Source organism: Rhinolophus ferrumequinum, chromosome 8 (genome assembly GCF_004115265.2).
Source record: "Rhinolophus ferrumequinum isolate MPI-CBG mRhiFer1 chromosome 8, mRhiFer1_v1.p, whole genome shotgun sequence".
Lineage (NCBI taxonomy): Eukaryota > Metazoa > Chordata > Mammalia > Chiroptera > Rhinolophidae > Rhinolophus > Rhinolophus ferrumequinum.
Genome location: NC_046291.1, coordinates 56,405,848 through 56,419,708, shown reverse-complemented (window position 1 = coordinate 56,419,708; position 13,861 = coordinate 56,405,848). Strand labels below are relative to the sequence as shown.

Genomic DNA, 13,861 nt, shown 5'->3' with positions numbered 1-13,861 from the left:
ATTCCACCTCACCTAAGACGTTATTTTCCGTCTCTACACAGGCCCCTCCCCACCCCTTGCCAGGGTGCTAAGGAGGTTGCCTCAGAATGACTTGGATCTGATGATGGAGGTTTGCAAACAGGTCTACCTACTACATTCATCTGTAGATTGTCTGTGGGGTCCCTTCCTGCCTCCGGCTCTTGGTATTTGTGAATTCAAAATTGAGAATGCCGATATAGTAAAAGTTAATGTCATGCCTGACTGAAATATTTGCTTAAACATTTTCACCAAATCACATTTTCATGTTTCTATATGAAAGAGAGAGATGATCCTTTCACATCACCACTTGAGTCCATGGACCACGTTCAGCATTCTGCCCTTTGTCAAAACAAAAAATTTCCAGGGAATCACTACTTTTTGAGAATCTCCACTTTCTCTTTATTTACCTCATTTTATTCTGCCAGTGCTAGGAGTTGGATTAAATTGCTAAAACAGAAACAGACAAACATATTGCATCCATTTCATAGCAGTCCCTTTACGTGACAGTGGGAGAGGACCAGAATGAATCGAGGTGAGGATGCTGTGCTTATTCACTAGCTAAGAAGCCTACACCCACATAGCATGACATGTCTGACACTGTGTCTGAACAGCATAAAACATCACTATTATTAGGAACCTTTGGGTTTTGATAATAGCTGGAAACACAAATGTTAAAGGGAATGCACTGAAAAAAACAGAAACATTTTCCTGTGTTTTTCTCCTATAAATGTTTTTAGTTCCAGTTAAAGATCACAATAATGAAGATTATGTTATATATTTTATATATATGTTATATATTATGTTATATGTTATATATTTGGGGGTACTTAAAGATGAGATGATTAAACACATACCAATATTTTCTAATTATTCATATAATTATATGTGGATATAAATTATATAGAAGATACAGATATAGATAGATAGAAAAATTAGAAAACATAAACAAGTCAAGAGGTTATTTTTACAAAGCTTGCTTTTTGCAACCATATTATAGATATATAAAATGTGCCCACTTTATGAAATGTTTTAGAACTTTTAGCTGTCTCTCAAACTTGACTCACTCATGCTAGTGTATTTAAAATTTAACAAAAATGAAGAGTAAGTCATCACATCATTGTTTGAATGGCTGTTGTTTAGAAAACACAACCTTATGTACAAAACTCCAAAACTTATAAGTAGCTATTGAAAATATTTCTACATATTACTTGAATTTCATTTTTAATACATTATTGCTTCTCAACCTGTCTTGGCTTATTTACTTAATTTTTACAATTTTTTATTCAAAATAATTAGTCTATTTGACTTGGTTTGTCTTATTAGATTATACTACTCAATGTATAAAACAAGTAATATTAGATTCCCTATATTTGAAATACTCTTTACATTTTGGGGGTCAGTGGGAAACTTTCTCTCTCTAATTTTGAATTAGTATGTCAAAGAAGTAATTTCACAATTTTCATGAGCTGCCAAACTGTACTTACTGCATGGTGGCTGGATGATTTTGTAATTTGAGAGCTCTATTATTACTAAGATTATCATTATAAGATGAACATAACATTAAAAAACTAATTTCCTTCTGTCTTAAACATATAATGTTGATATATTGCTATTTTTTGAAATCCCTCATGGATATTTCTCAGGCCTCAGGAATTTGCATGTATTAGCATATTATATTGTATTGTGACCCTTATTTCCACTTTCTCCCTCCTTGTGGAAGAGCAAAAAAAAAAGAAAAAAGAAAAAAATATATACATGAAAGAAATGCCAATTCAGAAGTGGAAATCGTGGCAAAAAAGTAAACTAAGCATCAGATATGTGTTTGCAGTTCTTTGCTAACTTATCAAAATTTTCCCTGAAGCATATTGGCAAACATTACTCATAGAAGCCCCCTCCCTCTCTCATTGCTGCCTTCTAAACACCCTGAAAAGCACATCTGTTTCCCACTGATAGCTTTTAACACACATTCCTTTAATGTCTTCCAACAGGAAGTGGAAATAGAGAGAAGTTCACCAACATTTAAGAGTCACCCTGGGAGCCAGTCCGATGATTCACTGAAAGATTCAGACAAGAAAGGCGAGGAAACATCTTTTGACAAGATGTCACCTGAAAGTGGTCACAGCCACATATTTGAAGGTTAGCATAATATTTTGATATGATTTCTTGGGATCATACATTATACAAAATGAATGGCTAATAAATAAAACATGTCAGGGTTTTATTTTAAAATTAATAAGAAACAAGATGATAAAAGATAGCTCAAGAAACACAATTCAGTAGAAATAGTTGTATGTTTAAATATTTTTATCTCTGTTATATTTTACTTAAATTTTTAAAACTAAATAAAATATATTTTAATTGATTATAAACCAGTACAACTAGCATTTTTAGTATTCGGCTTTTGGAACAAAGCATTTTGACCATCATCTGACTTTCCTTTGGTGAAAAGAAAGGAAACATATCTGTCTTCCTGTCTGTGGCATAAAAAAGGATAAAATATGAGTAACTGTCAGGCAAAGTTAAAAAAATTAAAAATGCCTTCAGCATCTCTTTTTCAGACAATTAAATTAAATGTGCTTAATGAATTTGGAATAAAAAGTAACATGATAGTGTCATAATTTTAGGGAAAACCTCATAAATTTGATTAATGTTTTACAATGTCATTAAAAACTTAACAGCTCATATGTTAGAAATTACACTTTTAATATACTTTTCAACTATGACAAAAATGCAAAATATAAATAATTTATTGGAAAATACAGATATCATTTATCATTTCTGGTTAGTCAAATTCTGGAATTTTCTATTTTAACAAAGTAATGCATATTATAGTATTTGTGATGTTTGTTAGATATCATAATTAGTACAATCTTTAGGACATCATTTTGTGTGTGTGTGTGTATTGATTTATATCCAACTGTCAAGTTGCCAGTCAACATGAGCAATGCGGAATAGTCTATGGAATACGACAGACAGTTGACAATTGGGTAGCAAGTGATACACTCTGCTTTAAAAATGTGCTATACAGTGTCCTCTGTGAATCAGAGCATGAGCATCACTTGGAAGCATATTAGAAGCATGCAGAACTTTGGGCCCCACACCAGTCCTAATGAATCAGAATCTGCACTTTAGCAACATCCTCAGATGACTCATGTGCACATTAAAGTGTGAGAAGCTATACAGTACTCTGTGACAGTGCAGACTTGCGATTTAGCCCATTTTGATTCCAGTTGGTTGAAGTATGGAATTTAGAATGGGAGGTGGGTATGGGAGGAATAAAGGGGAATTTGCTAATGATGAACTTGGCTAACTACATGGATTCTAATTGCATGTAAATTGGGATCTCAATCTCTATCTTTTATTTTCAATTCATTTTGTATACCCAATATGATTAGTAGCAGTCTCTAGGAGTACGTACTCCATATATGTCTGGCCTGTGATTAAACTTTATGTGCATGTGGATGAAAGCAAAACAATGAGATTAACAGAGGCCCAAAACAGGAAGTTTTAGGGAATGATTTATTTTCTGATAATGCTGGCCCGTGGACATGTTAGCATAAGGGAGCAAATATGAGGTTGACAAACTGATCAAAATTGCATGAGATGAACATCTCCACTCATCTCACCTTTCTTCTCTCCTGTGTTTTCTTTGGTTTCTATGCAAAGATTTTCAAAAACCTGTATGTTACAAGCTTAGAAAAGGTATCCTAGAAGTTAACTATTATTTAGCGTCAAGATACAACTTAAATTTGAGTGACCTCAGATTTAAATTTCGAAGTATTTTTAAAATATCAAGAAGTAAACTTAAAAAAGGGATGGGAAAAGTGCACTGAGGATGAACATAGCAGTGTGAAAAATGACATAAATGGAGCGATTGTAAAATGGAACCAGAGCAGCCATTCTAGAGGAACTGCAATACTTCTCTTGTTCCTTGAAACTTTGAGCTGGGACAAACAATTCTTTGGAAAGCCAGCAGGAAAGCAGACATCCGGATCACAAGGACTGATAATGATGGACCTACTATCTAAAGATAGAATCAGTGACCAATCGTGCTCATATATACAAGAGTAGCTCATCTTGTCAGCATCAATAGGAACTTTTTTCTTCTTTTCATGTACTTATTTCTTTCATTTTTCTCATAAAAACCCCTTGCTTTCACTCTTCAGTCAGGACACTATCTGGGTTTCTCCCTGAATCCGTGCTTCCAGAATTGATAGCCTCACCTACTAGTTAAACATTTTAAGTAGCCTCAAGAGTTTCATACTTGAAAGCAGTATTTATTTCTAGCCCTTTCATAAACAGTAGAATTTTTAAAAATACACTTAAAATATCATTAAAATGTAGCTACCTAATGTTCTGCATTTTTAGAATTTAGTAAAATCCATGCGAATTGACAATTCCGTCTTAGAACTCAGGAATAGTGATGGTCGTGGGGTTAGTTCCCGCCCCTCATCCTCAGCAGCAGGTGGTGGCAGCACACTCCTTCCTAGGCCTGACTATCGACCCCCCCAGCTTGTGTTCAATTGCTCTCACCAGTCACCCTGATTCGATTCATCCCACTTTCCTCACTGAAGTATTGGTGTAAGGTAAATCAGAGTGCTTCATGGGCATGTTGGTGCATTCTAGTCATGTTTTCTTTGGGGTCTACTCTAAAGGGTAGTTGTTCCAATGATTCAAAGAAGACTTGACTCATGGGAAACTAAATATCCAGCATGACAAATCCACAATTTCACCAATTTGTGTAATAGATGTGAGGAAAAAAATAAATCCATGTAGATGGTTTAGACTAACTGTATGGTAGTGATGTAAAAATCTGATTTGTGGAATTTCCTTTAGATATTTTAAAAGTAAGTTGGAAAGTGAATATTGGGAGTCTAAGTACTGATTTACATGGTCCGATCTACTTATGCTTGCCCTTCCTGGATGTAGAGTAAAAAGCTATTGTTTTCTGCTGAAAAATTCTGGATCAAAGGATGTTTCAAATAGTACAAGTGATTGGTTAATGTTCATCAAGTTTAAATTACTTGGGATTTTTAATATGACAGTTACCTGCTTTTAGCTTTTATTCTCTGAACCATAATTTTAATATTAATCTTCTAAGTCATCAAAATGTAAAATGCTAACAGGTAAAATATACCTTCAAAGTCACCCTTTCAAGGCTTTTGTAATAAACCTTAGAAACGACCTGCTGTATTTCTCTTTTTTATTCTGCTCCATTAAAGCTAAATTCATTCTCTGTTCTTAAAATGGCCATTCATCTTCTCTGGCAGATTTTTCAAAACAAACTAAGGATTCTGTTCTTTTAAATTTTCTACTTCTCTTTAGTGATGGGATACTTTCAGTTTTTAAGGTTTCTAAAATAATTGATGTATGTGCAGTATATGTATTTGTCTGTGAATGATTGCTATTTACATATCTTATTTTTTGCTTAAAATCAGATATTTTGGAGTAGTGCTTTTTGTGATATAGAAGTTTTCCATATGGGTGCTGTTCAATATGGTAACCACTAGTGGCTATCAAGAATTTGAAAAGTGGCTCATGCGACAGAGCAACTTAATTGATAATTTTTTTGAATTTTAATTTAAATGCAAATAGTCACTGTTTTGGACAGTACAGTTTAAGCAGATGTTATTTCTCTAAGGAACTGGTTGTTCACCTTTCTTATAGAAGGGATCCAGATGCTAGTTATTCATTTAAATTCATCCTTTCTCTGCAAAGTTACCATTATTAAATATATATATATATATATATATATATATATATATATATATATATATATATATATGATAAGCATAAAGAGACTTCATGTAGGCAAAATAAACAAATAAGTAGCAATAATCCACATATTTTTTTAAAAATTGCCTTCAAGAGTTAGTGGTGGTCTCTTTTCTGTAGTATTTCCTAGTGATAAAATTAAGAAAAAGTAGTTTCACCTATGTTCCCTTTTCAACATGCTGAAAAACAATGGTTTTATCATAGGAATAGAAATATCCACTGTGAGGCTATGCCTTTTCCATACACCTTTTCTAGAGCTTAATTGTCTTGGGAATGTGAATCCTCTCAGGCTGGGAAGCAAACTGTTCTCTAAATACTTCGAGTCAACAAAGATAAATGAAATGCAGTAGCAGGACACTTTAAAATTAGCAGAACCATTGATTTAATAAAAAAGAGCTTTATTTGCAAATTTACAAATAAATCAGACATTTAGTCACAGAGGAGCTCCAGGGAAGGCCATGGGCATCATCATTTTGCTTTGACTGATTTGTTCTCTCTAATGAGAGAACAGACTTTATGACATACGACAATGGACTCAAGACTCCCGACACTGGCTTCTGCTTCCAGACTGGCTGCGTTACCCACCCGTCCGTACCTTCCTTCATGCCTTAGACAATCTCCTATAAAACAGCCATGTGACTTTAATTCACATAGGAGACATTTCATTACTAAAAATATTGTCAGTGAATTACCATTTTAAGTAATCCTGAGGTGACTCCCTTTACAAATTGAAGAATCCTTTTGTCATATCAAAAGTATTTGATCTGTTTATTCAATTTGGGTGTGTATTTTCTCTCTTTCTTAAAGTGGGTTTTACCTGCAGTATTTCAATGACTCCCACATGTTCCTGTTAGTAGCTTTTATAGTCGGTGAGTCAAAACAAATTCCAGAGTTAAATCATGGACTCTACTGGAAGAGTCAGCTGGGAGTTTGCTATTCTGAGGAAATTATAATGAAAGGTCTATTCATGAAGTCTTCCGCATGGTAGCTATAAGTCAGCACCTTGGAATCCTGGAAAATGTCCATCGATTAATATTCAAAATCCCAGGAACTCATTTTGAGCTCATTCATGGTCATGGTCACACTTAATTTTAAAAGATTGTATCATCAAAGAAAGAGAACAATGAATATAAATATCCCTCTTGAAAAACCATTCATTGATTTGATCTCCTTGCAACTGAAAAGAACGAAATATTATTTTTACACATTCTGATTGTAGAATAGAAATGTGTATCTATTCCTAGAGAATACTTTTGGCGTGCTGTTTTTATGTATCCATTTATTCATGCATTCAGCCAGTATTTATTGAATGCTTATATGTGCCAAGTACTGTTCTAGGTGCTTGGGGACATCAATGAACAAAAGAGACAAAAGAGAGAAGAGAAAAACTCTGCCCCTTGTGCAGGTTGTTTCCCACCAGGGAGAAACACGTGAACAATAAAAATAGTGAAGTAAATTACATATCAAAAGATAGTGAGTGCTACAGAAGCTGTGAACTAGAATAAAGGAGCTGAGGCACGGTGGAGCTTTGCAATTTTAATTAGGATGGTCATGATCAGCCACAGCGGAAAGATGACATTTAAGCAAAGACTTAATATTTTCTCTTTATCTTCATTCTTAAAAGCATATAAAGTCCTATTTTTAATGTGTTCAAGACAGCGCAACTAAAGACACTCACAAAAGAGGACTTCCAGAACTGCTTCAGAAAGTGGCAAGAACTATGGGATAAGTGTGTTCTAAGTGAGGGGGTGTATTTTGAGGGGGATTAATGGCAATGTGTCTTTTACTGTAGTATTTTTTTTAATTTAAATATTCACCATATTGTTTGATTACATCTCATATGTCCAGGAAGATTTGAGGTAGAATTCTTTCTTGGTGATCCCAGGCCCCATGATTAAAGCAACTATATTGTCAGTTTCTCTGCAGTTACTTGAAACAGAGAAAAGATATACATCAGTAAAACCCTTATGCTGACTACTGTCACCAATGCACAGTGTATGAAACTCCTCCTCCCTTTATTTCTCAGAATGTGTCCTACGCATCTGGGGAGTCATTGCTGTATTGTATTCTGGTCTCCAGAGGACAGGCCAACAGAGGAGGCAAGGCGTTCAGGCAGACTCATAGGGCTGGCTGAAGACTTGGCGCACACACAGGGGAGCCAAACCAGGAATTGGTTATTCTAGGGGAGGGGACATGAGAATTGTGTTACCTAATAAGTTTGAAATTAGAATGGCAGTACAAAGATGAAACACAAGAACCCCACATCTTAAACTGAGTCCATGATTCCATGTGTTTGTCCAGGTTGGCAAAGCTCATATGACCGTCAGTGTTCCAAAATAAAGACATCGTTAGAGGTTCATGAATGTGCTGTGTCCACACTGGACAAGTTTGTTGACAGGTGTTAATGATGCAATCCTAGCTGGGTTTTAGGATTAAAAATGCAGTCACTAAGGATTAGTGCATGACTAAGAAAACAGATTACTTTGATGCAGTGATTTTGAATGAAAGGGAAAATGAAAAAAGAAAGGAAGAGAGAGAGGGAGGGAGGAAAAGTAGGGGACAGAGAGAGAAAAAAAATGGAGGAAGAAAGGCAGAAGAGAAGGGGAGAAATAGTAAAACAGTTCTATGAATCTTTTGAGAAGCAACTAGAATCCAGTTATTAAAGAACTGTTTTTTTGGTGTCAGAGACAAACATGACGGGGAAGCAGTAGCAACACCCATAAATTCAGGAGACGCCTACAGAACACACACAATGGACCTGCCCCTGTGCTTGGTATTGGGGAGTGGGGAGTGTGAACACACAGATCCTTCTCTTGAGTAGCTTATAATTTAGGAAAGGAGGCAGGTTCAAAAACAAATATCAGTATTAGAGATGAGCAGTGCGAAAGTAGGAACACATACAGGGAGCAACAACTTCTGCTTCTAGGCCCAGAGATGCTTCATAGAAATGCTGATTTTCTTTTCTTTTAATTTTTTTTCTACCAATCTTGAAGCATGATCAGGAATTGAGAAAGAGGAGAAAGAAGGGATGTGTGAGAGGGAGGACTAGGAGGAAAGGATGACACCCCAGGTAAATCCAGCAAATTCGTGAAGGGACATTGAAAATAAGGAATTGGGCAGGGGGGATAGAGATGCTTCCATGGTTGATGCTTAGCAGTTCATGTCAGTAAATATTCTTATAGCCCCATGAGCTAGGGCTAGAGTGGGTTCTAGATTCTAAGCGGGGGAGTGAAACAATTCAGGTTAATTAGACTCAGCTGCCAGGTTAAGAAGGATGGTTTGAATGAAAAAGGAACACTTGATTTTTGTGATTTCAGAGTTGATTAAAATGTTTATTGACATATTTGAACAAAGTTTACAGACTATAAAGAGTTGGCTGTTTTCACCATGATAAAAAGCTAACATTCTAGGGACAATTCTAAGCTTTAGACAACCCCAGATATGGGGGGTAGGGGGGAGCCATTAAGTGTATTAGCTAATTAACATTTTTAAAAATCCAATTTTCAAAGTATATGAAATTTTTAATTGTGTTTGTATTTTCAGATTTTGAGCCAAATGTTCTTATTAAAAATATTTATTTTCTCCATAACAATTGGTTATGGACATTTAATGTTAGAAATATCTTACATAAATATTTAACTTTTAAACATAATTTCTGGTTGATGTAGCTTCACATACCCTTTAAAATACATAGTGTCCATGATGAATTATACAAACAATAACTTATTAATAATAAATGTGAAAACACAAATAATAGCACATGAATCTTTCGCTTTGTGGAGTCACATTTACAAAGAGCGACTTATTTCTATATTTGGTGCTTTTTCCACATCTATAAATATGGGTATGCAACTAAAATAATGTTCTATGAATAAATTCTGCATGTCACAGTAATGGTTCTTTATTTGCAACTTCCAAACTGATGAAATAGTATATGAGGCCTCAATTAGAAGGTACACGAAGTCCTAGCCAGAGGGTCTCAGGAATTCTGGAAGACTACCACAAAACTCTGCATTGCCTAATACAAAAGGTCAGTCATTCCATTTTTTGAAGATCATCTAGTAAAAAAAAATCAGTTCTTGCCAAATACAATAGGAATCTCTTTTTGTTTAATAGTTTATTTAGTCTAATATTTCAGCACTTAACATTCTAGATAGTTCTAGATTTATTATAAGATATGTAATCATTCTCTAGTGAATTGTTAAGACTATTGCTTTCCTTGAACATCAGGGAAGAATTTGATACACCACCTCCAAACATATTTTATTTCATCATATCACAATACTTTTGACTCATTGCTTAAATATCTTTATTTTCCATCCTTAATGATGACATACGGCGCCTGTATTGCCCTACAGGAAAATTTTGTCAAAGCATGGAGCCTATTACTTTTCATTGTATTATAAACATGAAACCATTAAGAAATGTTCATATTAATTTATAATGGATTTCGGTTGGTAAGCAGCTGGTAGAAGCAAAATACAAATCATCTTTAGAAGAATGCACCTTCAGCTGGGGCCTCAATAAAACTCCAGAGATAAGTTTCCAATAAATATGAGCTCACCACCAAAAATCACAATATAGACAAGAAATGCAGCTGTATAACAGTCAACAAGTATAACAAAGCAAAACTATACCTATGTAGACATCAGTTATGGATTAGAGATTTTATGAAAGAGAACTGTGTATATTATAGAATTTAGTTTGTAAAACATCTAGCATTCAAGTTAGTTGGAAATGAATGGACTAGAATTTGTATAGTTGTCTGCTATTTAAAAAAAAAAAATAGACCCTGTCTTTCATTATACACAAAATTTCTTCCAGTTGCTTAAAAGAACTAAACATAAAACTCATGACTCTAATGAATATTAGAAAAATTCTAGAAGGATATACTTATGACTTTAGAGGAGAAAGGAATTCATAAGAAACACTAAAAACAGAAGCCAGAAAGAGAAAATATAAGAGATAAAATATAAAAATATGTAAACTTCTGTTCTATTAACAATATATTAACTAATTAAAAGATAATAAAAATAGAAAGAAAATATTGCAGCACAAAAAAACAAAATATGAATATCCATGATATATAGGAAGCACCTACCAAAGAGGAGACAACCAAATTTAAAATTGTGCGAAGTCCATAAAGCAAAACAAAACTATAAGTGGATAATAAAAATATGAAAATGTGAATAGCACTACTAATAATTAGGAAAATAAAAATTAACATAATAATTAGGCATAGTATTTTCCATCAGAGTGAAAAAAAAATTGTACAACAGTTTACATTTGTAGGATGTGTAAAGAAATAAACCCTCTCAAAATTGATGGTAGTACAGAAATGGTATAGTTTCTTGGGGAGACAATTTAACAGTATTAATTATAATTCAAAATGTCACCCCCAAAATTCCATGCCAACTTTTATCTATTTGTGTAAATGTAACACTACACATGAGTACAATCATCAATGATGAATGATTTTATTAGAGACCAATTAAATACAATTTATATGTCTATCAATAGGGAAATGATTAAATAAATTATGGTTCACCCATACCATGAAATATTATGTAAAACTGATAAGAGTGAGATAATTAAGTTGGTACTAACATAGAAAGGTTTCTAAGATATATTGTTAGGTTGTTGTACGCTTTAATGATTTATAGCAAGAAAACATTCATGTCTTACTAATTTAAAATAGAAATTTTTAAATTTAATTTTTAAATTTAACGAAAGGAAAACAATTTAAAAAATAAAAAAAATTTAAAACTAGAAAAAAATATTTTAGTAGAATTATTTGAAAAAGTAGAAAAATCCCTAAGAGTGTAGCAACTTTCTGTTTAAGTAAAGATTAAAATTTTCATACTATCGAGGGGTATGCTGTGTGCTTAAGAATTTTTAATAGTTGTAAAGAGTTCACTTTAAATTTTATAATAACAATATAAACAAAAACTATCATATTAAAATATGGTCATTTGAGTAGCGAAACTGACCTTTTGTTCTTTATTTGATACCATATTTTTTTTAAATTTGATTCCACATGTTTCTTTAGAGACCATTGTTGTTTCAGTTTCTTTTCCATTTGGTGGAAATTTTTGGGGGATTATCATGTTTAAAAACATTAGTGAGTAAAGTATTTTAGGAGGGTTTAATATAAATCACATAACTTGAAATAAAATCTATTTGGGGGCACAGTTCAATTTGTTATATTTCATTGTCTGAAAACAAAGTCTAGATTCTTTTACAGGTTTGCAAAGGAGTGAATTCAATATTCAGATTCATCGCTAAGCAATCTGGACTAGGTCCCAGTTGCTGTAGGACTTTACCTAAATTGTTTGCATTTCAACTGGCTCTTAATAAACAATTTAGATATCTTAAAGTGATACTGTAAGTTGTTAATGGCATAAAGAAGTCTCTCATTAAATATAAATCAATAGGCTGAATTCCTATTGAGACCAGGCCTGTAGCACAGGATAAGAAATAATAGGAAATAAATTTGGGGACAGCAAAAGGTTAACAAAAGAAGACAGATCATGAGAAAACAGATTCTCTAGGGAGCATAGACATCTACATTTTAAGAGAGGATGTTAGCACCAGTTATGTGTTAGGCATAGGCACTGACAATGCAAGGATGCATAAAACATCCTCTCTGAACTCTCAAATCTTATGATCTAGCCCAGCTTTCTGAAATCTCTTTCTTAGCATGATTACTAAAATGCAAATTTCTCAGTGCAACCTACAGTTTAAAGCACAATGTAGCTTAATCTCATGTATTTAGACTCTCTGAGTATCGGTATATTTTAATAAACTACCCAAGTGATTTCTTTGCATTCTAGTCTAATTTGATAAACTATATTATCTTGGATTTTTGTTTGCTAAGGGAAATACCACTGAATTCTAACCTGTGTTTGGGGAGGGGCTGGGGTTGGGCTGGAGTGGGATCAAAGTTTTGAGTTTGGGGTAAGGGCCAGTCATCATGGAAATAACTACTAACGACATAAGGCACAGGAACACACAAAGTACTGTAAAAATTGAAATCAACAAAAAATCTTTTTACACACAGGGAAATAAGGAAAATTATTCTCAAGTGGATCCTGGGACCCTCCCTCTCTTTCCATTATAGTCATTTAAGTAAATTCTATGTTGAAGTTCTTTGTGTGAGTGAAGCATATTGCAACATCAGTGTTGCATTAATTCATTTAACATGTGATGGCTGAGTATCTCTCATAGACACAGACATGAGTTAAGACATATCTTGCTTTCAAGGAGCTCACAGTTCAGTGTAGAAGACTGGTATGAATATAAAAATACTAAGATAAATGCTAATAGAGCTATAGAAATCGCTATTCATGTATTCAAGCAACAAAATCATGAAATGACTACTGAGTACCACGCACCAGATATACCATGGTGAACAAAAATGTGGTCCCTGTTCATATGAGACTTTCATTCTGGTGGGGAAAGCAGACAATAAGTACTTACATCCATAACAAAATAGGTGATTATAAATTGTGTGAGTAAAGGAAGAAAACTGGGTGCACGTGGTTGTTATGGGGTTACTAGGGACAAAGAAACCATTTAAACATCATCTTTAAAACTCAATTTCTTACTAAATTTCAAAAGGATTCGTTTTTGAGTCTGGCAAGGTATTTCTGTACTGTTTATGTGTTGATAGTCTGTCAAATGATTGTAAAGGTGACATCAACTCTCTTTTCCTGTTGTCATATTTGTCAGGTTACAACTCCTGAAGTGAGCTCCTCGTGGCTGACAGTTCTTTCTGTGAGAGGAATATTCCAACTCTGTACTTTCTTTTCATTCAGCACAAGCTTACTTTTCAGACCAGCTGGGTATTAACATTTATGATTTTATGGTCTTAAGTTCACATATATAATCTTTGACTTTCTCACAGCCATAGATTTGATACGTTTTCTGTGCCTAGCATAACCTGGACTTCAAGAGCAAGAAGACAAGTTGAATCATATTTAATCGGGCCTAGAAAAACAGTGTAATAGAAACCTCAGCTCTAGATACGTGAATAGCTATTGCAGTAAGAGAAAATGGGCCTGTGGAG

At 33.8% G+C, this 13,861-nt stretch overlaps 1 protein-coding gene across 1 annotated transcript in view; it reads left to right on the top strand.

Annotated features, from left to right (window-relative positions):
• Window positions 1-2,012: 2,012 nt before the first annotated feature.
• XIRP2 (xin actin binding repeat containing 2) overlaps window positions 2,013-13,861 on the top strand; it is a 102,324-nt gene continuing 90,475 nt past the window's right edge. Inside the window, exon 1 of the mRNA XM_033111811.1 lies at window positions 2,013-2,154. Coding sequence (XP_032967702.1) covers window positions 2,118-2,154 — 37 coding nt within the window. The 5' untranslated portion in view covers window positions 2,013-2,117. The remainder of the gene's footprint in view (window positions 2,155-13,861) is intronic.